Source organism: Muscardinus avellanarius (genome assembly GCF_963383645.1).
Source record: "Muscardinus avellanarius genome assembly, chromosome: 6".
Lineage (NCBI taxonomy): Eukaryota > Metazoa > Chordata > Mammalia > Rodentia > Gliridae > Muscardinus > Muscardinus avellanarius.
The window spans coordinates 74,679,462-74,705,673 of NC_137791.1; the positions used below are offsets into that span (position 1 = coordinate 74,679,462).

The 26,212-nt window shown below is 33.9% G+C and overlaps 1 protein-coding gene across 2 annotated transcripts in view; it reads right to left on the reverse strand.

Annotated features, from left to right (window-relative positions):
- BMP2K (BMP2 inducible kinase) overlaps positions 1-26,212 on the reverse strand; it is a gene marked incomplete at both ends in the record, with an annotated part of 133,298 nt that overhangs the window by 61,302 nt on the left and 45,784 nt on the right. For both annotated transcript variants that reach the window (XM_080697853.1, XM_080697852.1), the window contains 6 exons: positions 850-982; positions 4,971-5,052; positions 7,312-7,433; positions 11,146-11,288; positions 20,853-20,958; positions 22,226-22,344. In XM_080697853.1, coding sequence (XP_080553979.1) covers positions 850-982; positions 4,971-5,052; positions 7,312-7,433; positions 11,146-11,288; positions 20,853-20,958; positions 22,226-22,344 — 705 coding nt within the window. The remainder of the gene's footprint in view (positions 1-849; positions 983-4,970; positions 5,053-7,311; positions 7,434-11,145; positions 11,289-20,852; positions 20,959-22,225; positions 22,345-26,212) is intronic.

A 26,212-nucleotide genomic window follows, 5' to 3' on the forward strand; every position in this document is an offset into this window, starting at 1 on the left:
ATTTTTTATCCAAAAATGTTTAAGAAATTTTTCTATTTCCATCTATTTTTCTCCACTGAGTTGAACTGCTATGTGTGTCACACAAACATCAAACATATTTAAATTGGCCTTTTTCTATCCCATTGAGCTAGAGGCTAAAACAGGAATAACTTGAAATGTAGAGAACAAAGCAGAAATGCTAAAGACACTTTAAACTAGTGGTGAGAGTTACTATTTAAATACAGCAGCTTCTAAAATATAATTTAGTATCAGATGATTTCTTTCCCCTCAGAGAATCTTTTTCCAAAATTTTACCACATATATATATATATATATATATATATATATATATATATATATATATTAAATGCTAAATTACATTAACTATCTACATGGAAGAAAAGGTCTTAATGAAGGATGGAAGAAAAACTGAGTAATCTTGTGGAGTGGAAGGCCAACCAGACTATCCTTCCTCATAATACTTGATTGCTTTGCATTATCTACACAATAATATAGATATTTTTAAAGGTAGAAAAATCAACTATTAGCAATGGTTTGATCTAAAAATCAACTGCTCTGAATATCTGGTTTCAAAAGTATATATAGTGAATAATTAAATGTTCTGTTTAAAGTACTTCCAGAAAGTTACCTTATTTATAATTTCTGCTGTAATATCCTTGTATTAATCAGTAATTATGCTGCTTTCATTCCTATAAAAGTCATAGCAACATACTTTAAATGTTTTTTCTTTACTATAGTTTCAAAAAATTATAATATGTGAAATTAAAAGACTAGGTCTACGCAAATTGTACATAGCAGAATTTAAACACAGTATTTATAATTTTTTCATTTATTTTTTCATGTACTTACTTATTAAGCAATGTATGTTATGGGAATACCGAGAATTGTCTGGGATGGTGAAGCTGCCATCACAGATAGCAACCTGACTCTCACCAAAAGGAAGAGTGAAGAAACAAAGTTTATACAGTAAACATCCCAGGGCCTGAAAAACAAAACATGAATATCATCAGACCTCAACAGTCAACCATGAAACATGAAAATCACCTAGAAATCAAATGCTACTTAAAAAAATAAAAACCCTAATGGTTCTGTATTGAGCCAAAGTTTTCACAAATTATTGCTTAAACAAGTTAACGTGTTTATCTATGAAAAGACATTTAGCTTTATCATTTATTTTTATCACATCTATCACTAGTTGGCTAGATTACTCTAGATCACAAATGACATAACTAAAATTAGACATGGCTGGTCCTTTTTGGAAAAAAAATTACATTTTTATACGATGTTATTTCTTCCATAAAGAAAAACACATCTTTAGTATATAACTAGCCTATAACCTACAAAATAAACACAAGGCTTTCTAAAATAATTTTTAGAAATTCACTTAAAACATGTTTTAAAACCCTAGTATTGCAAATATGAGTTAGCCAAAAGAGTTAAATTTATCAGACAACCATCAACAAACTGGAGTGATTTACTAGGCACATACTATTTCATGCTATAAAAACTAGTTCTATATAATCCTATAATTTCATTGTACATTAATTATATTTGTAATATCAAAAAGAAAAGGTTCTGTCTGCTTATCTTGCATAGCTTCACAAACATCACAGCACCAATAAATCTACTTACTGACAATAAAAAAATTCTCAAATACAAATTGTGTCTATAAAAGCAGCATAGGAAGTTCCTAAAGCTGCTCAAACCTGAAAAACAGTCTTTTAAAACAATAAAAAAGCCAGGCATGGTGGTGCACGCTTGGAATCCCAGAACTTGGAAGGCTGAGACAGGAGGATCGCACAGGTTGGAAGCCAGCCTTACTTAGTGAGGCTCTCAGCAACTTAGTGAGACCCTGTTTCCAAATAAAATAGGTCTGGGAGTATAGCCTGAGGTAGAAAGCCCTGGGTTCCACTCCCAATATCACCAAAAAATAAATAAAATAAAACAAAAAAAAGAAGATTTTTGGCTCAGGAAATCACAATTTTGTTGTAAAAAGTTCACCTATAAGCCTTAAGAATGTAAGAAGCATTTTCAAATTGTACAAAATTATCCAATAGTTAGAATACAATTATATTGGAAATACTGAATTTGGCCTATCTAAAAATTAGCAAATAAGCTTTCCTTTGTTGGATTTCCCCACACATCCACTGCAAGCATAAGTGACAAGAACACAAACTTCTATAACTACTGTAGAGATGGGCTTGGGCGTAGCTCAGTGCTTGCCTAGCACGTACAAAGCACTGGTTTCAATCCAAAGCAGTAAATTTTTTTTGGGGGGGGGGCGGGGGGGGCAGGCTCGATGCCACATACCTGTAATCCCAGTATTTGGGAGGAGACATGAGAATCCCAGGTTCAGGGCCAGCCTCAGCAATTTAGCGAGACCCTTTCAAAATACAAAGAAGAAAATAAAATGAAATAAATGAACTGGGAGTGTAGCTCAGAGATAGAATGCCCTGGGGTTCAGTCCCTGGCTCTAAAAAAATGCTCTGAAAATGTCAATATATTTTTCAAAAACATTAGTAATGTTAAATGATTAACAAAATTATACCAGTTCAATATTGTTAAAAAAGAATGATATATTTTTTATAAAGAAGGTATTTTCAGTGCATATACAGCAAGCTCCCTTAAGAGCACTAAAAAGAAACTCTAAGGGTATAATATTTACATTAGATGACATCTTTCTTTTCACTGTCCAGAGGACAGTGAAAGCAAATGGTATCTGCATTTCAACCGGTGTTATACTGTCAATCAAATCTTTAGTAATTTAGTGTGTACTAGAGTAAATATTGCTGGGGTTTCCAGATAACTAAAGTAATGTCAGTATACTTTACAAATATTAATTTAAATTCTCTACTTTGCATCACATGAACACAATGAGATATCCTAAAAGTTTCATACCAAAGGCATTTCTACCAATATGATGCAATGAATTATACAAAAAACAGAAGGAAACAAGTGACCTGATTTTAAGTGCTGACTAGCACCAACATCAATTTTCTTTGTTAAAAAGAAACATGAGGAATCTCTTAGTGAATTTTCTAATGCTTAATAAAGTCAGAATCCTAGGTCTCAGGATAAAAATAACCTACAATGGAAGTTCCAAAGGGATTTTTTTTCCAAAATATCAAGTGCCAAATGAATATGTTAACCTGAATATTATAATTTTCTGAATCAGTGCCATCCTGAAGCAAGATCAAAAATATAACTCTTAAACAATTTGAATTAAATACTTTTCTAGATTCTTGAACTCACACCTAAAATATAGCCTCTGTTTACCCTGAGCTAAATAAATAAAGCATAAAAAAGCCATCATGAAAATTAAAATTCTATGTCTTTCAAGCCTATAAACATAGACACTGTTTTCTGATTTTTTTCTTGTTTATCTCTGAAACTTATTTGCATATACACCAAAATGAGAAAAGGGATTCTCTCCTTTGTGTAAAGATACTGGTAATAATTATATGCTTCAAGAACTTTTTTAATTGGCCCAAATGGCTTCAAAACAGTAGTGACATTGTGATGTCTGATGCTTACCTATTGTTTAAATACATTTTTTCTAGTAATACGGAATTGAAAACCAGTCACAAAAGTGTACCAGAAAAGACTTCACCAACTGCTTCTTCTAATACTTTTTTTTATCAATCAAAATCCAATTCAATTTCCTTTCTACCTGATACACAACCCTCAGCTTTACTACAACCCATCCACTGAGTCAAATGTTAATGCTGAGGAAAGCAAATCAAATTTGTGTTATATATGCCAGTTATATCAAATTAACTAAATTAAACTTACACCTTGCTTCAAACACAGGTATGTCTTAAAATTCAACTACTAATAAGAACTGTTGTTTAGTGAAAAGGTGTATGTTATGTAAACAAATGAAAAGATACCAATGATTTATTTTTTTTATTACCCTGTAAGAATATTTGTCTCTCAAGATTTAGGGGGTATTTCAACTCAAATAAGATAGAGACCAGGAAAAAAAAATCAAGAAGATAATTATTTGGTTTCAGATATCATGCTCGACGACTTATGAATATTGATTTTAAAATGAAGTAAATCTAAGCCAGGCAAGAAAGCACACACCTATAATTCCAGTACTTGGGGGGGCTGAGACAGAAGGATCACAGATCAAGGCGAGCCTCAGCAACTTAGCAAGGCCCTCAGTGATTTAGTGAGACCCTGTTTCAAGATTAAAAAATATAAATGAAGTATATGTGTGTGTGTGTGTGTGTGTGTGTGTGTATAAACACACACATATATATATATACTTAAATCTAATTTTATACTTAAGTCTAATATATATATTAAATCTAATTTTTTGGTAAAGCCTAGAACTATTTCAAAGAATTATATTTCTCTCTCTGAAAGACTCACTAATGGTAAAATATGGCTAAACAGTTGTTAAGTTTAAATGAATTCACATTTAAAATAGAATTGATGTTCTAAAGAGATGTTGAAATTCTAAAAACTTCAACTATATAGAAATGATAATTTAATAATTTCAGTAATTTAATCTAAATACATATGCTAAATGATAATCTCAACCTACTATAGTCAATAGCATGTCTAAAATTAGCAAAAAAGTTTCAACTTTCATTAAGAAGATTCTGACATACTCAGAAAAATCATCCTATAATTACTTATGAGTTATGTCCAAATTTTCTGTATTATGATCAACTAAAAATCAAAAAAGCTACTTAGCCATATATAAACAAAAAAGCTACTTAGCCATATATAAACAAAACTACAAAAACTACTATGGTAAATATATTATATGAAATTATTTGGGGATTCAAAAGATAAAACATTCTAGTATTTTTCCTCTCCCAATTAAGAAGCTCTCCTGCACATCACTCTTTTCTACATAGAAGAAATTGTCTTTTGGTAGGCAAGGAGAAAAGCCAACAAAACTCACAATTTTTTTTTTTAATTCAGGTACAGAAAATTTCAATCTTTCTTGGCCTTACCCAGATATCAGCCTTGGTAGTGATGGTTTTCCCTCCATAAAGATTTATCATTTCAGGGGCTCTGTATGACAGAGTTGTATACCTGGCAATAAATGGATGAAATGGAGTGGAGATATTAAAAAATAAAATAAAAAAGACAGATAATACATTGTTTCTTTATTAAGTTCAATATCACTGTATAAAAACAAAAATTTTATATAATATTGTATAAAAACAAAAGTTCATTTAACACTGATCACAGATTAAACAATACAAAATATCTATAGCCATTTTATTCAATAAGTAAAACAGCATATCTAATGATACACAATCTTAATTGTCTTTACTGTAAAAATCTTAAATAATGACAATGTATGGAAAATAATTTCCTTAAATTTCTTAAGTGAAATAATCTATAAGTCTCCTTAAAAAAAAATTTTAGTCCATTAAAAATAAAACTTCAGCCCGGTGTGGTGGCACACCCTTGTAATTCCAGTACTTGGGAGGCTGAGACAGGAGGATCACAGGCTCAAAGCCAGCCTCAGCTACTTCATGAGGCCCTGGGCAACTTAGTGAGATACTGTTTCAAAATAAAGAATAAAAATGGCCAGGATGTGTAGCTCAGAGGTTCCACCCCCAGTACTGATAAATAAATAAACAAACACAAACAAACACAAACAAACTTCGACCTTCTCAAAAACTTAATGTTTACAAAGAAGTTTGTGTGTATGGATGTTAATACACTTCTTTGCACTCAGTAGTAAATCTCAAGTTTTTATAACTGCTATTTTAAAAGTAATCTAATTGTCATAATTCTAATTATACACACTATGTATATTTCTAATACCAACTGCTAACATAAGCTATCTGGAATTTAAAAATACTGTAAATAAATGTTTGCTAATATAAAACCCCAAATCCATTATGAACAGAACGTTTGAATAAAGCACTGCTAAAATCTCATAGCATAAATTATCAAAATGTGGATGGACTGCCTATATCATGACATGACTCCTTTGAGTGTTTCTACATTTAATTTTTCAAAACGTATCTCAAAACTTTCTGTACTATCCTACTTTTTCCAAATTACCTTCATTGGTTAAACAGACGGAATGATACTTCTACAGAGGAATGATCTAAGAAACCAAAATACTAACTACACAATGACAGGATTTTTATTACTGTATTCCACTAACAGTGTTGTAACCCTGTTCATTCATTGTTCGTTCACTGAATGGTAAGCCCATTAACTACTCACCTAAGCCACAAAGCACAAAAACTCCATAAAATTTCATTCATCATAAAATTTGAATCATCAGCAAAATTCAGCTGAACCCTAACTATATATACCTCAGAATACAACAGCAAAAAGTAAAATGTCTATTAAGTTACAGAAATTTTAGTGGAATCCTCTGGCAGACACTAACAATCTCAATCCAAAAAACTTTCTTAATTACATGGCTATACATATACTCCAAGAAGCCAATTCAATATTTTATTACTCTTGTATTTAACATTAATATGATTACTAAGGTGTTTGTTTTTATGGACTCTAACATGATCATCATTAAGTGTCCTGAATAGGAATATGTAATCTAGAAACCCACAGTATCACACATATGAGCCAGAGTAGTATCAGTTCTCTTTGAACTATTTTAAAATACTTCAGTCTTAAAACAATTAAGAATTTGTGAGGACATGATAAGAGATAATTTAGAAATGGCAACTACTTAGAAAACTATTATGACAAACCTTTCTGCCTTTTGTGTCATTAAGGTAATCTAAAACAGTTCCATTTTCTACAACTAAATAATAGGAAAGTTAAAAAGGTCCTCATCGGTACTCTAGTAATCATGGAAAGTACAAGATCAAGAAAATGTAAAGCATGTATGAAACAGTCCACCAGAAAGCTTTCCAATACACCATTACAAAATAAGTGTCTGTATATGATCTTAATATATAGTTTTCACTGCATACAAGTCAGTCCCCTTAACATTAATAAGAGGAGCTTACATGTTTTCATAGAATTTAATTTTTTCTAAAAACATGCACATATTACTCAGTACAGTAAAAACAAAAACATTTAGCTAAACTTAATAATCATTTAAAATTCCCTTTAATGATCCCACTAATTACTACAGCTTATTTTATAACTTTCTTGATAAATCTGTAAACAACACAGATAAAATATTTGCATCCATAGTAAAATATATTTCCCACTGTCTATTCAGACATAAATTAATCCAAAATTGTGGCATAGAAGCAATATGAAGAAATCTATCAATAGAATATCTAAAACCTCTATTAACAGAGCTGATCACATATTTGAGATCACCAAAAATACATAATGATGAACACTTACTTTTTAATTTCTTCTTCTACTATATTAACTCCTTCTTTTTGAGGATTAAGAAACTTATTAGTGGCACTGCCAAAGTCACAAAGTACATAATTTCCACCATCATCTAACAAAATATTTTCTACCTTAAGAAAAGAAAATCAATAATTAGTATTTAAGTTAAAACTATTTTTTTAAGCCAGGTGTGGTGGCACACAGTTATAATCTCAGTACACTTGGGAGGCTTAGACAGGAGGATCCCAGGTTCTTGGTCAGCCTCAGCTACCTTACTGAGGCCCTCTGCATCTTAGTGAGACCCTGTTTCAAAATAAAAAATAAAACAGGGCTAGGGGTATGGCTCAGAGATAAAATGTTCCTGGGTTCAATCCCCAGTGCTGCAAAAAATAAATAAATAAATAAATAAATCATTATTTTTTTATCCTTTTACATTAGAGGGTCTGTTATCTCTCTCAAACACATACATACACAATGTACATATATGTGGAAACATAAAAATATTTCAAATTACAAGGACAAATGAACCAGAGCAAAAGTATATGTCTACAGCTTCTCTTACTAAAAACAATGCTTCCTCCAACTCAGGATGGTTTGTGAAGAGGTCAAAAAACCCTCATCTTGTCCCAAACTGCCTGTACAAAAAAAAAAAAAAAAAAAAAAATGGCAGAGTTCAGCTTCTCTATTTTATTACACTTCAATTTTTCTCCATTTCTGATACTTCAGCTTACCTATTAACAAAGAGTAATAAAAATTAAATTCCATCTTTAAGTTGAGTCTCCTTATCCAACATGCTTGAGATCAAGAAAGCCTCAGATTTTGTCTTTTTTTCTTTTGGAGTATTTATATATGATATATATTAGGGATGAGACTCAAGTCTAAGAACAATATCCATTTATGCATCATATACATCTTACACATATAGTTTGACAGCAATTTTATACAATACTTTTTTATTGTGGTACTGAGGTGGAACCCAGGGACTTTTCTACCTCCGGGCTATACTCACAGACCTATTTTTACATTTTTATTTGGAAACAGGGTCTCACTAAGTTGCTGAGAGCCTCACTAAGTAAGGCTGGCTTCCAACCTGTGCGATCCTCCTGTCTCAGCCTTCCAAGTTCTGGGATTCCAAGCGTGCACCACCACGCTCAGTTCTATACAATACTTTTAATGCAACTGCATTTTGACTACTGCCCATCCAATATGGTAAGGTGTAGAAATTCCTACTTTAGCAATCATAAATTTAGCTTATGGCTTAAAAAAAGATAAAAGTTGTAGTAACTAAAATAAATTACATGTATACTTTTTTAATGTACTGGGGATTGAACCCAGGAGCATTCTACATTAGAACTATACCCCAGCCCTTATTTTTTATCTTGAAATGGGGTCTCATTAAGTTGCTACAGTTGGCCTCAAATCTCAATCCTATTTTCTTAACCTCCCAAGTACTAGGATTATAGAAGTGCACCACCATGCCTGGCTACTTTTTTTTTTTTTTTTGTAGTATTGGGGGTAGAACCCAGGGGCATTCTACCTCTAAGCTATTTTTTTATTCTTTATTTTGAAACAGGGTCTCACTGAGTTGCAAATGGCCTTACTAAGTAGCTGAGGCTGTCCTTGAACCCTTATCTTCCTGTCTCAACCTCCCAAATGCTGGGATTACAAGAATGGCCACCACTCCCAGCTTTATACTCTTGAATAATAGCTGGATCAGTTAGTTACTAGCATTTATACCCTTGGACAATCTGTTTAACCACTCTTGAACTTTAGTTTTCCTATATACAAAATGAGGATAATACACATAAGTTTGTATATTGCTTGGAACAGTGTCTAGAATACAGTAAGCCCTCATAAATTACTATTACTACTTTCTCACAATAATTTCATTTTCATGATATAGTCTTAGATGAGTAACTCATTTCTTCCCATTTTGTCAAACTCATATTAATATATTTTCCTTCTATATTTCACTTTAATCAACTTTTTAAAAGATATACATAAAGATTTGTACAAGAAATCTATTTAAGATAAATACATATTTGCATAAATTTACAAATATAAAAAGAACTAAGCATATAAAATATGGACTATACAAACTTAGGCAGTTTAATGTCCTCTAAATTCTAAATCAAGACTCAGCTGAAAATATCAGCTTGTATGCAAAAAGTTAATGAGCTGCAACAACACACAAAAAATCAAACCAATTTATTAGAAAATATGTAAAAGTTGCATATTCAAATATATTGACATAAACTCTACTAGTAATTCAAATTAAGAGGCAGAGACCTGAGGTCACACATTTCAAATATTGCCTTGACTTACCTTGAACTGCCAATTCTAAGTAAAATCTTTTTATTTTACCTTAACAGTACTTAATTTTTTTATTTTTTTTTTTTTTTTTAATTTTGTGGTACTGAGGATTGATCCCAGGGGCATTCTACCTCCAAGCTATACCCTCAGCCCTATTTTTTATTCTTTATCTTGAAACAGAGTCTAAGTTGTGGAGTGCCTCACTAAGTAGCTGAGGCTGGTTGAGAACCCGGATCCTCCTGTCTCAGCCTCCCGAATTCTGGAATTACAAGCATGTGCCACCACACTGGGCTCTTAACAGTACTTTACATCATCTTTCATAAAATTCCATAAAATCAGTCAGAACAAGGATTCATTCACTCATTAAATTGTGAGATTATACTATGTACCAGATACTGTTCCATATGCCTTAGATATACCACTAAAAAAAAAGGAAAAAAAAAGTCCCCTGTTTTCAAGAAGCTAACATTATAGTGGGAAAGAAAATAAAATAAATATAAAACATAAGTAAATTATATAGTACTTTAGAAAGCATTAATAAAAATTAGAATAGATATTGAGAATATTAGGCTTTAATTATAAAGAGTGTAGCTCAGCACAGGACTCAATGAAAAGGTCTATCTGAATAGACTTGAAGGAGGAAAGGATAACCACAGGGACATGGAGGCCTAATGCATATTAGGAAGATTTCTTTTTCTTTTTCTTTTTTTTTTTTCTTGTTTGTTTGTTTAGGTTTAGTTTTCCTACAGTACTGAAGAGCATGCTATTAAGTGCTCTACCACTGAGCTGCACATCTAATCTAATCCAGGAAGAGTAATTTTTGTAATCTTTGTGTTTGTGGGCATCAAGGAAGACAAGGTTTTAAGCAATATCTCTAATAATATCAGGAATGTTCAATTCCTCTGGGGGACTTTTTCTCATTTAATATCTGAGTGTCAAATACAAGAGGTTGAGAGCCCATAAGGTTAAATGAAGTGGTCTTAAGAAAATCATAGAAAAACTATAGTACCTTAGAAATAAATGGCAACAGAGAATCCTTTATAGTCTCTAGTATATCTTGAAAACACTCTGATACCTAATAAGGACTACAAAAAATAATAATAATGAACTGGGAAAGAACATTTTTGAGGAGCACTCCATGGGTGTCATTGACACATTTTTATTCAAATGAAACTACAGTTTAAAAAAAACATGCAGATTAGGCACAAAATCATAACTGTGTTAAGAACCTACAGCCATGTTAAGTATTCTCAGGGTCAAGTAAAGTACAATTTCAAATCTATAGCTGGATCTTGACAGGAACTCAGGAAACTGAGAGATAAATCTTAATGCTAATAATAAAACCTAGTTTAGAGACAGGGATGTAGCCCAGTGGTAGAGAGGGATTGCTTAACATGTGCAAGGCCCAAGGTTCAATTCCCAGTACTGAAAACATAACAATAACAATAAAAAATAGAGTAGATGTGAACAGCCCAAAACTACTTTAACTCCAAAGTCTAATTACTTAATCCATAGATATTCTAAAGTTACCTTCAGATCCCGGTGAATTATTGGAGTTTTACACTGATGCAATCTTGCAACAGCTTCACAGGTATCACAGAATATCTGTAAAACTTCTGGTTCTGTAAAACCTGTCTGCAGCTTCTTATTCATCTGATTCACTACCTGCCCAGCTAGGCAAAAAGAAAAATTTGAAAGGACATGTTTTTAGTAATTGAAGTCTATCACAAACAAAACAAAAAAGGTTTCATGGTCTCAGGTAAAGAGAAACTGGCTTTTTCATAATTATCATATAAGAATGCTTATTATATCATTGTATTTATTCAATAACATTATTATATTTTACATCTCTAAGATCAGAACATCTTATGATAATACCCTGTTAATACTAGTGACCACTGTTCAACACTTTAACATCTCTAATATTGCACTTTTCCTTAAAGTTGAATACACAGTAGATGTATATTTACACTATTGGAAATTCAACACTGTGCTATTTACTGGGTAAACAGTAGTAAACAAAAGTTTCTATCATCATGGAATTTATGGTTTAAAGGCAGAAACAATCACACAAACACATAATCATGAATAATAAAAGCATAAGAAAACTTAATATAGGAAACTTTAAAATGATGAAGGAAGATGGGAAGGAGAGGATATCAGAACAGGTTCATCTAAGTAAGTGATATTTATATTGAGACTAAAGGATAATTATGAATTAATGAAGCAGAGATTTGAAGAATGCTATGCTAATGACAGTGAGACTTATGTAAAAATACCTCTGGTTTGGGAAAGAATTTGATAACTATGAATAACTTTCAAAAAGCCAATGCTGATATGGTCTAGGAAACAGAAAAGACAGGTGAGATGAGACTGATAAGGCAGACAGGGATTAGCCAGATTTTGTATTTCATCTTGAGAGCTTCCAAGATGTCTTCTAGAATTGAACAAACAAGCTAAGACATTAATGCTGTAATCCAGGCAAGAAATAATGGGCCAGAGGAATTTACTAAAATCAAATAACCATATATACCACGGAGCCCTGAGAAAAGTATTACATAATCTACTACAGTAACTGAAAGTTTAATAAAATTATTATTTTAATTTAACCATAATTATATTTTAAAATGTGCATAAATACGTGACTCATAAAGAAAATATTCTAATAAAAACCAAATTTAGAGATTTAAAAAAGTATAAAGCTTATATTAACTTGAAACTTTAACAAGCTTGAGTAAATGAATGCTTGCTACTTTGCAATCCATATGAAGTTACATGCATACTTGTTGCATTTATTAGTACTATCTAAACAGCATTCTTTGCTGAACTATTTTTTTCCTCTTAGAATTTTAAAACAGAAAAAAACAAAAAATGTCACCTATGAATCCCTTCAGCAAACTCAGGGGTAACTTGTTTAGGTCATCTCAGAAGATTAAGACACCTGAATGGGCAGCAACTTCCTTCCCTTGTTTGGCAAACTCCCTACATATTTATTGTTAAACTAGAGAAAACCTGTTTAAACTAAAAATTAGAGAGAAAAATGGCTTCTTAGTGTTCATACACATCCCTGAAGTATCACTTCACTACCAAAGAAATTGTACCCTTAAACTAGTTCCACCTGCAATAATATTGTAATGAGCAGAAAAAATGGTAAACAAATGTTAATTCCCTTCTTCTGAACAGAAATTTTTGGCAGAGAAATCCTAAATCACATAAACTAAGTCCTGAATGATAATCAAAATTAAATTTGAGAACATAATTATTAAAATAAGAAATTCAACATTTTTCTAACCTTTTAAAGTTACACATAACCTTCATATCTGAGTACACTTAAACTATCAAATACATGTGTATCAAACATGTGTATAAACTATATATACACATATTATTCCATTTAAATGTTAATAATATGACCTTTTTTTTTTTACAAGATTATTCAATTTTAACTGTGCAGATTGTATCACTGGCCTTAAATCTTCAATTTACCCTTTTCAACACTCTTTGTCATGTAACTTCATAGTTCCTCCCAAAATGAAATAAACAGAGAACATCTCTTGCTTAGTTGTGTGTGGTGTCATGTGATTTGCTTCAGCCAAATAAAAAATGCAGAAGTAGCAGTATGCCAGTGCTGGGCCTTAAGAGGCTTTACATGTTTCTGCATTCCCTCCCATGTTTCTACCAATTCCATGAGAAAAATCAACCCCAGATAGCAGGCTAGTACCAGGAAAAGGGTTAGGGACATGTGAAATAAAACTACTCCAAATAATCCCAGCTAATCAACCAAGACCAGCCAAAATCCACCTCACCAAGCTTAATCCAAAGCAGCTGCTGCCCACCCCAAACCAGGTGACATGGTGTAGGCCTGTAATCCCAGAATTTGGGAGACTGAAACAGGAGGACTGCAGGTTCAAGGTGACTCCCAGCAATTTAGCAAGACCTTGTTTCAAAATTTATAAACAAAAAGGCTAGGGATTAGATTGGAGGTGAGGTGTCCCTGGGACTCAATCCGCACTCCAAAATTACAAAAGAAAAAAAAAAAGCTACTCCCCACAGACACACAAACAATAATAAAAAATGATTATTGTTTTATGCTCTTGACTTTGGGGATATTTTGTTATTAAGCAAAAACTAATCAATACATAATTCATAGAAATGTAAGCAGAATATCTCCTAAAAATAGAAATTTAGAAATTCACAACTTTCATAATGCATTCGTAAATTATTCATAAGACAATACAAATGCAGTCAAAATATCAATACTGATTTCTAAAAGTCTAGTACCTAAAGCATATAATCTTTCTGTGTATATCAAAAAATAGCAAATTAATCAGTACCAAACCATGAATTTGCAGACAAAATATGGACTGCATTTCATAAGAAATTATTATAAATACTAGATAATTAAAACCACATCAGTTTACTGGGTAGATAACACATTCTCCTACTTTCCATATAGTTTTATTCCTACATAAAAAAAAACAACTAGATATATTACATTACTTTCCTTACAAAAGTGTCTTGATTCTTAACATACAATTGGCTTTTATTAAAAAAAAAAAAAAGTGAGGAGAGGGGGCTGGAGATATAGCTCAGTGGTAGAGTACATGACTAACATGTCCCAAACCATAAGTTCGACCACCAGCATCCAAAAAAAAAAGAAGAAAGTAAGTAAGGGAAAAGTATTTATCTTCCCATTCTCTGCTCCTCCAAAACATTTCCATCCCATAAGAAAAAAAGGAACTTATCTGATTGATTCATTTGATAAAAGGAACAGAGTATATTCAGTTCAAAACTTCTGAGTTCCTTCTCTTAATATATAATTGCTTATTCAGAGGGCACATTCAGATCTGTGATGCATGTGGTAAACTTAGCTGATGAAACATCCCAAGAAAACTTCTTACACAACAAAGAAAGCATAACAATAGGCAAGAATTCAGAAAAATAAAAATACAAGGAAAATAAAAAGTATTTTTAAGAACTAAAATTTATACCCACAGAAAACAAAGATTTGCACCTAAGAATAAGGAATATTTTAACAAAAAATGAAAGAATAAGAAAGTTCTTAGGAATTAAAATAACAGAAATACAAAATTAATAGAAGAACTGAAAATACAATTAAGGAATGCTCCCAATAAAAGTAGAACTTTAAAAAGGAGGGACAGAGAATAAGTATAGAAGAAAACCAGACAGTAATTTAGGAAGGAGGACATCTTAAAAAATGAAAAGCCCAGAAAGAGAAGAGAAAAAATGGAAGAGAAAAAAATTGTGAGGTATCCCACAAAAAGGATACTAAAAAAGATCCAAACTAAGGCATATATATTGTAAAACTTTAATATGCTCGAGATAAAGAAAAGAGTTTAAGTCACTCTGGAGAAAAGAGGTAGCATTTAAAAAAAAAAGGAATCACAACACTATGAGATGTCTCAAGCAATACTGGAGAGAAAAGAAATAGTATCTTCAAAGTTCTGTACCAATATTATTTCTAAGCTAAAATCTTTTAGTTAGCCAAATTAACAAACAAATATATATGTAGAATATAGATATTTCCTCCCATAATTCATAAAAAATCTTTCCTCCCATAAATTTATTATCGAAAAGGTAGTGAAAAATGCACTCCCCTACAAGAGGGAGTAAAGAAAGGGGAGGCATAAATAGAAAGAAGTCAAGGAGAATCCACAGAATGACAGCTAAATGCTATTTAAAATTAGGCAACTGAATTAAATCTTCACAAAGGATGTTTCTAAGAAAAGAAAAAAATGAAACTGACAAAAATAGCGAAATGTTTAAATATCCTAAAGATATGTAAATCTATCAAGGAATGTGGAGCTAAAGCACTAATATATATGAAGAAATTAAGCAAGTAGAAAATCAAAGCTGGGCACAGTGTCCCATACCTATAATCCCAGTACTTAGGAAGGATAGAAATTCAAGGCCATCCTTGGCAATTTAATGAGGCCCTATTTCCTGTATGTATGTATGTATGTATGTATGTATGTATGTGTGTATATATATACACATATATACAGACAGAGACACATATACATATACATATATACATATGTGAGGTGTCCCACAAAAAAGATAACTAAAGCCAAGCGTGGTGGCGCACGCTTGTAATCCCCATGCTTGGGAGGCGGAGACAGGAGGATCACACAGGTTCGAAGCCAGCCATGCTGGTTTAAGAGATCCTGTTTCCAAAAAATAAAAAAGTATAAAATAGGTCTGGGAGTGTAGCCCGTAGATAGAAGGGCTTCCAGGAACCCCAGTACCACCCCCCCCAAAAAAAAGATACTAAAAATGATCCAAACTAAGGCACATATATTGTAAAACTTTAATATGCTTGAGATAAAGAAAAGAGTCTAAGTCTCTCTAGAGAAAAGAGGTAGCTGGAGGTTTAGGTCAGAGGTAGAATGCTCCTGTACTTAATCCCCAGTACAAGAAATAAAGAAGAAAGGACTGAAGAGAAAAGGAGGGAAGAAAGAGGGAGGGGGAAAGGTGGTAGTTAACTCCAGGGAAAACGAGTTGTACAAGCAAAGAAATAAAATTACAGATCACTATATGTCAATAATATAGCATATAATTTAAAATTACTAAAATGCTAACTTAGTCCAAAAAGTAAACATATACACTGGAAGTAAACCCTCATCTTATCTTGAAGACAATACCTAAAACTTAAAACCCTGATCCTACTGTATTTTAAAAAGGGGTCTTGCAAGATGGAAAGACTTGGAAAACATTATGTTAAGTGAGATCAGCCAAACACAGAAAGAGAAGGGACTTATGTTTTCTCGAATATGCCCAAACTAGGGAGTATTAGGGATACCTGAGGGACTCCAGATAATGGAGGAGAAATCTTACCAAAGCTAGAATGGAAGGATGGGAGAGGAAGGAAGCTAAAGCTGATTAATGGAGGAGCTACATCCAAATTTGTGTAAAAATATAAATATAGCATGGTCAACCTGGACACTCATTGTTGGGAGGGGGAAGAAGTGAGGGTCAGGGTACCAAGCACAGTCTGATTGTATGCCATTTTCAATATGTTCCACATAATAATAAAAAAAAATTTTAAAAAGGGGCCTTGCTAAGTTACTATGTAATAACCTCAAACCTATGATCCTTCTAAGTCTCCCAAATACTGGGATTAAAGTGTACATCTCCACACCTAGCTCAAAATTACTTGACTTTTTAAACCACATATACAAAATGTTTTGGTAAAAACTTTAAAATTCATATAAAACAAACCTTGCTCATTCAAGTACCAGATAAATATCCCTAAAATATTTTTTAAACTAACAAGTATTTTCCTTAAAATACAACACTGGTAACTCCACTTAAAAATTTAAAAATCCCCCTAAAAATTAAAACTCATTTAATACCTATTAAAAGGAAATTAAATGCTTTCTGGGCTCTAAGATAAAGCACTTTCATAGCACTAACAAAAGGCTCCTGGGTTCAATGCCCAACACTGCAAAAAATATAATAAAATCTTCTGGTGACAATAAAACTCATTTGGGGTTATGTTTGTGCTTGCTTCAATTATCTTTGAAAGTTATAAGTAGAGGCAGAGCAAGATGGTAGGTAAGTAAGGCTCCTCAGCAATCTTCTCCCCACAGACACACCAACTTAATCATTCATACACCATAAACCACCTTCACAAAAGCTAAGAAAGCCAGGTGAGAGACCTAGTGCCTTGTTTCAGTATAATAAAAGAAAAGATGCACTAAAGAAGTCAGGAAGAAGAGTTGCTTGGGTCATCATCTATCCCCAAGCAGTGCATGGAAAGATGCTTCCCACTTAGAGGAGGAAAAAGCAATGAAGTCCAGACATTACGCCTGAAACACAGTACCACCAGACCCACCACAATGAAATCCAATGCTTTGCAAAACCCAATCACCAGTATTCCCAAGATAATGCCTGGGCACTGAGCTGCTGGAAATGCTTTAAACCAGGTAACTATCTGCCACCACCACTTCTTTTCCAACTTGGGAAGCAAAACTCCACATACTGGGGAGAAAGGAACTAAAGCTATTACAGGGCTTTGCTTTTGAGCTCAGGGCAGGGCCTACATGGTAAGACTCAGCAGTAAGCAAAACCAATGGCCTTTATATCCAAGTAGATAGTGCCCCTAGATCTGACTGGGCATCAGGCCAAGACCTGTGCACCACTGGGACACAATAAAGTTTTGGCCTGCATCATTACCAAACTTCAAGTGGGCATTGAAATGTGTAGGTCCCTATGGCTATGAGAATCAGGTGCAACTTAGCATAGCATCCCAGCTTGGCCTTAGAGACCAAGTAGACTACCTTCATCAACACTATTCCAACATCAGGCATTACAGCGGGAAAAGATTGCACTTGCTCAGGGTAAGCCAGGGTAGTTAGCACAGGACAGTGCCTTACAACTTAGTGCCAAACTGATTAAAACATAAGACAGACACTAGCAACCCCCATTCCCAGGCCTGTCAGAAGACTGAGCTACTGAACTAGCCTGGGTGCCAGAAAAAGATACATAACTCCTATCTAGAAGACTTAAAGTTCAGCAATATCATCAGTGACTGGTTGCAATGGTCTTGGCCACGAGTCTACTTCAGCAATAGGCAGATCAAAGTAGTATGGGCCTTGGTCCTATCTGAGTGCAGTGCTGGCTTTAATGATCTGTGAGCTCAAGTTCTGACAGCTTTGGGCATTGGTGACAACAGGTATGGCATAAGAGCATGGGCATGGTCCCCAGTGATTCTATCCAATGGGCAGAATCCCACAATGCCCAACCACAGGCCAATGACTGTGGACAAGGCATCTGGGCCCACCTCTGCCCTAGGAAGAAGTTTGGGGGGCTGGAGGGTTGGAATGCCCTATTCAAGTACTCTTTCAGTTCATTATAAACACACCAACTGTGAATTTAAGACAAATCTGAGCATACATCACCCTGTGTTGCTGCAACAGTGACAACAAACCAACTACAGATTCTTAGCAACAAGATTTAGGGTGCTATCTAATGCAAAAGTGACTACTGCTAAGATAATAAGCAACCTGCTTAAAGTTCTAAAATGGCAAAAACAGAGCCAGAAGAGACAAATTAAACTTAATCCTTCACTGTCCTGAAAACATTCTACACTAAACATTAAGAACTTTCAGAAAACCATAACCTTAGCTAACAATCAAAGTAAGGTACCAGAAAACAAATAGGTAGTAACCAATATGGAAAGACTGTTGGCTGGAGAGTTTAAGAGAACTGTTTTAAGGAAACTCAACAAGCTTCAAGATAACACAGAAAATATTCAGGACTCTAACAGATCAACCTAACAGAGATAGAAGCAAAACAAGACATACAAATGGGCAACAGTTTCATACAAAATGCTAACCATCAACAATCATAAGGGAAATGTAAATCAAAACCTCAAGGAGATATCACTTCACCCCAATAAGAATGGCTATTATCGAAAGACTAAAAATAAGTGCTGGTGAAGATGTGGAGAAAAGGCAACCCCTGTTTACTGTTGGTGGGTACATATATTCATAAAGCCATTATGGAAAACAGCATAGAGATGCCTCAAAAATTAAAAATAGAGCTACTATATGATCCCATTCCTTGGTATATATCTAAAGGATATCAGTTATGTCAAAGAGACATCTGTACTCCCATGTTTATTGTAGCATTATTCACAATAGCTAAGATTAAAAAAAGTTACATACTGGAATACCATTCAACCATAAAGAAGAAAATTCTGTCATATGAAACAATATGGAGGGGAAAGTCAAGCACAGAAAGACACGATCCCACTCATAAGTGAAATTTTAAACAGTTTATCTCACAGAAGTTGAGGGTAGAATGGAAGTTACCAGAGGCTGAGGAGAGTAAGGGGAAGGAAGAATGAGGAAACTTTGACCAGTAGTAAAGTACAGTTAGAAGAGCAAGAAATTCTGGTGTTTCACATCAGGGTGACTACAGACAGTAACTAGATACTATATATTTCAATATATACAGTATTCAATCCTAGAAGAAAGGATTGTTTTGCCATTGAAAAGTGATAAATGTTTGAAGAAACAAGTATGCTTACCCTAATTACACAATGTATACATGTATCAAAATAGGACATGATCCCCCATTAGTATGTTTAGTTTAGTATTATTATTAGTATTAGTATTTTTAGTATTTTAATGTTATGTATCAATACACAGCTTTACTTAAAAAAAAAAACCTAAACCTACAAGTAGTCAAGCATTATTAGTGAACTCTAACCCAAAAAATAATTAACATCATATATGCTGAAATTTAAGGTAGTAGTTTAAAAATAATCAACTTTCTGTCCTAAAAAAGATCACAGTGCTCCATGACATAGAAGATAAGAAAACAATAAAAATATATGGAAATAAGTTATGAATATATCATAACAGATATAACATGGATTTACTTCTTTTTTCTCTACCCTTCCCACCTTACAAGATTAGTGTGAATGAGCCCATCACCACCATCCTGTCACATCTCCCTCCAACATTCAGAAAGCTATAAGAATTCTTGAAACTGTAATTAACAATCATAACTGTCTTCTGAGGATCTAAATATATACCAGGGCTCCCCAGAAATCAAATTGCCAAACACAGCCTAACTTTTTTTTTTTAATTACCTTTGTACAAAATGGGTTGTCTCCTTCCTACACATTAAAACTTTTAAAGGTCAGGGATAATTTTTATGAAATCATTTTTGGGGCATGCTATTCAAGTAAATATTTATATTAAAATATCACATTCGGTCTAAATAAAATGTGATTTTCTATCTTCTAGTATTTATAAATAAACCTGAAAGACTACAGAATATAGGTTTATAAAGACTAAATATCAAAAGGCATATTAAATTCTAAATATGTTGAATTTAACATGTTTACAAAGTAGAAAACACCCAAAAAAGTCTCAGTTATTCTGAAGCAACATGCTTTCCTTGGTTTGATTATAAAAGAACTATATGGAGAGTAAGAAGTGCAACTCTATCTGCATGGTTGTCTTGTTTTAAACACAGCAGCTTGCTTGGTTCTCCATTTACATGTTCATATCAAGCTACAGTAACTATGACTAGCTTTCAAATATCTTTCTAACAGCATTCCTCATTAGATAATTAAAGCTGATATTGCAATAATAAGTGCCCACAATAAGGTAAAAGCTGCCCTAGGAAAAACCATGATACCTAGGAAACCATGCAAGGGAAAATTGTTTAATGTAATAGGAATACAAATACAAACTTACCTCTACAATATTCCATTAAGATAAGCACTTCCCATACATTATCACTAACTGAATTAACAGCACAGTCCAAATAACCCACGATATTCTTATGACCAGAAAGCTCTTTCTATGAAAAAAACAAAATTTTTTAAATTTGAAAATATTCACTTCTATATTAAACTTGTATCAACAGCAATAGGTTTGAAGCCTAATTTAATATTTAGAATTTCTAAAATTAAGAATAAGGCATTTCTCCCCTGAGTTCAATCCCCAGTAAAATACACACACACACACACACACACACACACACACACACACACACACAGGCATGAATATAGAATCTCACATATTTCAACTAGCCAAAAGCTTTTATGGTTTCAATGAAAAGTTTATCTGTATATGACTTCATTTGCTATCAAACAAATAATTAATAAATATTTGTTTTTAAATCCAACCATGAAAATGGTTCACTGAAAAGTAATAATCTTCTAAATCAAAAGTGCCAGATCTCTGAAGCAGAAGAATAAAAAATTGGAACTCTTTTATACTTATTTTTACCTTGAAAAATAAAGGAATTAAGCTCTAATATTAACAAACTATTATTTGTTTTGCTGTAATATACTATAATTTATGTATACCTCTTATATAAACTTATTAATAACTGTACTTTTAACTAAATTTGAACTAAAAAATGGACAAGTGGCTAAAAATAATTTATGTAAAGAAAGCACAGATTAACCTAACAATAACAGGAGTAAAAGAAAATAATAACAAAATGGCAAATCTGAAACTTTTCTCCTAGCACACACTAGTCATCAGTATATAATGAGGTTTAAAATAGGGCCAATGGATGTAGCTCAGTAGCTACCTGCTCAACTTGCTCAAGTAGCTCACTTGCATAGCATGTATGAGGTCTTGGGTGTGACCCCCAGCACCAAAACCAAAGGAAAAAGAAATTCCACCTTTTGCACTTACATAAGTAGCACTGACAAAGTTTGGCAAGAGCACGGAAAAACACACTGCTGGAAAGAACATAAAATAGTCCATAAAATGCTATGAAAAACCATCTGGTAGTTCCACAAAAAGTTAAATACAGATCCAGGTATAGTGGCACACACCTATAATCCCAGCTACTCAAGAGACCTAAGGGAGGAAGATGGCAAAATAGAAGCCAGCCTTGGCAACTTAGCGACGAAATAAAATTTAAATAGGCTGAAGATGTAGTTCGGTGGTAGAATGCTTGCCTAGCATGAATAAGGTCCAGGGTTCAATCCCCAGTAAAACAAAAAAAAGTTAAACACAGAATTACCAAACAATCTATTTCAGTACTAGAAAGAAAAGAAAAAGCAAAAAGATGCCCTACATTTCTAAAACAAAATTACTCTTTCACTTACCATAATTGTAATTTCCCTTTTACAAGTGTTGAGGTCTGCCAAGTTATTGACATACATTCGTTTCAATGCACATCGGACTCCACCATGAGTCCGTACCAGGAAAACTGTGGAGAATCCACCTAGAAGAACAAGTAGCAATTAATTTAAAATAATGAGAAGCTACTATTAAAGTCATGTAATATCATTTTGAAGCACAGTATCAGAGAAAATAAACAAGAACTATAAACAAGGCAAAAATAAGTACAGTAAGCAGCTAATGGATTAAAAGCTGAACACTGGCTCCCTGTGTATATCATAAAGTAGCACTTACAGGATAACATGCCTCTCAAATGAAATGCTTCTCTTTTACTTTTTTTTTTTTTTTGGTGGTACTGGGGTTCCTGGAAGCCCTACTACCTCCGGGCTACACTCCGAGACCTATTTTATATTTTTGAAACAGGGTCTCTTACGCCAGCGCAGCTGGCTTCGAACCTGCGCGATCCTCCTGTCTCCGCCTCCCAAGCGCGGGGATTACAAGCGTGCGCCAAAACGCCCGGCAGAAATGCTTCTCTTTTAAAGGCAATATAGAGACTTCCGGGAAGATGGCAACCGAGAGAAGCAGGGCTTAAGAGCCCCGCTAACAACCAATCTCCATTACCACAAAATCAGCGCCTTTCATAGCCAGAAAACACCATCACCAGTGAAACAAAAAATCACCAGGCTCCAGAGAGAAAGCGGACTGAGAACAGAGCCACAGAGGAGATAACCGGCCTCACGCCCGAGGACGCGGCAGACGCGGCAGCAGCGCCATACTGCCGGCGGACCGGCGAATTCACGGGACGGCTACAGCAAGCCTAGGTGAGCCACTGCGGAACAGCCAGGCGGGATTTCTCCGCGCAGAGAGCATCTAAAGCTCCCAGTGGCCGAGCTCAGCACACGCTGCAGGGATTCAGAGTGGAAATCAAAACCAAGAAGAAAAACACCAGCCCCACAGCCGAGGGCGTAGCAGCGGCGCCATATTGCCACCGGCGTCAGCAGCACCGAATTCAGCGAGGCCAGTACAGCTACATCTGCGTACTCAAGAACAGTGAGTCAAATTGCGGGCCACATAGGAGAACTCCCAGTACTGTACTCCCTGGGACTTACCCAGTGGGGGAGGGGCGGTGGCAGAGATATCACACCATAGGAGAACGTGCAACCTGGCACCCCCCATGGTCTAAAGCAGCCTCTATCGACTCTCTGGGTCGGAGACTCTGTGATACAACCCAGTAAAGGAGTAGTGGGGTCTGAGATACTACTGACTCGAGATCCAGAACACCTTAAGTGAAGTCATAGTGACCCAAGGGAAGAACCCAGAGAAGGCACAAACTTCCGAAATCATGGGAAAGAGGAATAATACTGGAGCAATAAATGCCCACAACCCCACAACATCAGAACCCGATAAAACTGAAAATCAGAGATTTCTAGAAGATCAAATCAGGAATAACTGTAGAAATAATAGAGGTGCTTCGAAAAGAACTCAGAGCCAAAAAGAGATAAAGGATGCAATTAATGAAGTAAAGGCCTCAATTCAAAGCACAAACAACCGATTAGAACACATGGAGAACAGAATCTCACTCTTAGAAGATGAGCAATCCAAAAATGAACGCATAGTTTCTAATCTAGAAAAAAATATCCGACAGCAGGAATCTGATATTGAAGAAATATGGGCCCATTTTAAGAGAGCTAACCTAAGAATAATTGGAATAGAGGAGGGGAAAGAAAGTGAAACCAAACGGATCAACAATCTCTTCAAGGAAGTAATAGCAGAAAATTTTCCAGACATAGAGCAAGAGGTTGATACACAGGTCCAGGAAACTTATAGAACTCCCTTTAGACAGGATCAGAGAAGAGGATCCCCACGCCACATAATTGTCAAAATGACCAATGTGGAAGCCAAGCAGAGAATCTTAAAGGCAACAAAAGCAAAGGGCCAAGTGGCATTCAGAGGCAAACCAATTAGAATCACTCCAGACTTCCCAAACCAAGTTATGAGAGCCAGAAGGGCTTGGAGTAACATATTCCAAACTCTGAAAGAAAACAACTTCCAGCCAAAAATTTCCTACCCAGCAAAACTTTCTATCAAATTAGATGGAGAAATAAGAAGCTTCCATGACAAACAGAAACTGAAGGAATTTATGTCTTCAAAACCAGCGCGAGAGAAAATACTCAAAGAGATTAACTACAAAGAAGAAATAGGTAACACACTCCAGAACTAGAGAAACAAGATTTTCCATCCAACAGACAACTAAGATTGGTTATCTGTGGAGATTCATTATTTATGTTAGTCTTTTACCTATCTCTAAAGGGTATTGTTTGCCTTTATTGTTGTTAATTTCTAGGATTTCTAGTTGGAATATTAATATACCTTCAGATATAGCATTTGGAAATATTTTATCCCATTCTATTAGTAACTGTTAACTCTGTTTACATTGTCTTTGGATATACAATTTTTTTTTATTTTTTTAGGGAGTTTGTATACTCCTCTGTTGCCTGTGCCATTGAAATCATAACCAAGAAATCACTGCCAATTTCAATGTTGTGAGGTTTAATGACCCAGATTTTCTCCTAAAAGTTTATAGTCTTAAGATTTATATTTAGGTCTATTATCTATTTTGAGTTAATATTTGTATATGGGATTAGGTAAGGGTCCAATTTTATTCTTTTCCATGTAATTATTATTTTTTAACAATATTTAGTTAAAAGATTAATATTTCCACCACCAAATGTTCGTGGAAACCTTGTCAAAAATAACTTGACAATATAGGGAAGAATTTAGCTCTAGGCTTTTATTTAACTCCAATGGTTTATATATCTGCCTTTAGAATAGTACTACACTGTTTCAATTATTGTAGCTTTATATGGTTTGAAATCAGAAAATATATATCTTCTAGCTTTGTTCTTTTTCAAGATCGTTTTGGGTACCTAGAGTCCATATTCCATATTAGGATAGATTTTTTTCTGAAAAATAAATATATAAATATATGATAGTTTCACCTAAAAAATAGAAAAAAAAATATTCTCTGGTAAGAAAGAAAGTAAAAAGAAATATTGAAATGTTATCTTTAAGTCATCAAAAGCTTGGTATCAGACAAATGAAACTGTTATGTGAGATTATCATTTTTAATTTTAGATAAATTGCCATAATACTAGATGTCAACCACTAAGCCAAGCATGGGAGGGAGGGGTAGGAAGAGAATGGGGTGGGGACTGGGTGGGGGCTGACTGGGAAAAGTGTGCATGTATGTCTACAAAAATATGTATCCTACTATGATGTATGAATACAGTGCACCAATAAAAATAAATAAATTTAAAAAAAATAAAATAAAAAAATAAAGGCCAATATACTAAAATTTCACTTTTTACACAGAAATATCTATTAGAGAGCATAAAGAAAAATGTGCTACTGATTGTCCACCTATCAGTCCCCCCCCCTATTGTGATTGTAAAGCACTGTTATTTAATATAAGCCATAAAGATCAGATAGTTGGGAGGGACCTTCTTTCAGTTCAGGGGACTAAACCAAGACTGTTTTAAGACAAGCATAGGAATCTCATTTCTCCTTAATAATTGGTTTAAGAATGGATATGTAATCAGTTCTTGCTAATGGGACATAGTTGATAAAGCCTACTGAGATTGCAGGAAAAGATTTTCCATTCAGATTAAAAAAAAAAAAGTGAATGGCTGAGAAGGTCATGCTCTCTTCCTGCTTTTGGATTTTGTTATGCAAGAATACAATACTTAGACATAAGTAAGTAGTCAGTCTGTGGCCAGGATCTTCAGAAAGAAAATGAACCAGAATTATAACAGTTGGACTACAGAACAATCCCATCCTCTTTCAACTCATTAAAGATAGTAAAAAGAATCCTTATTATTTAAGCAACATTTATGCCTGAGAAAACATCTTCTCTGAAAGCACAAAACTGAGTAGGTATTTTAAAGAACAATTAATTCTGCCACATCTGAACA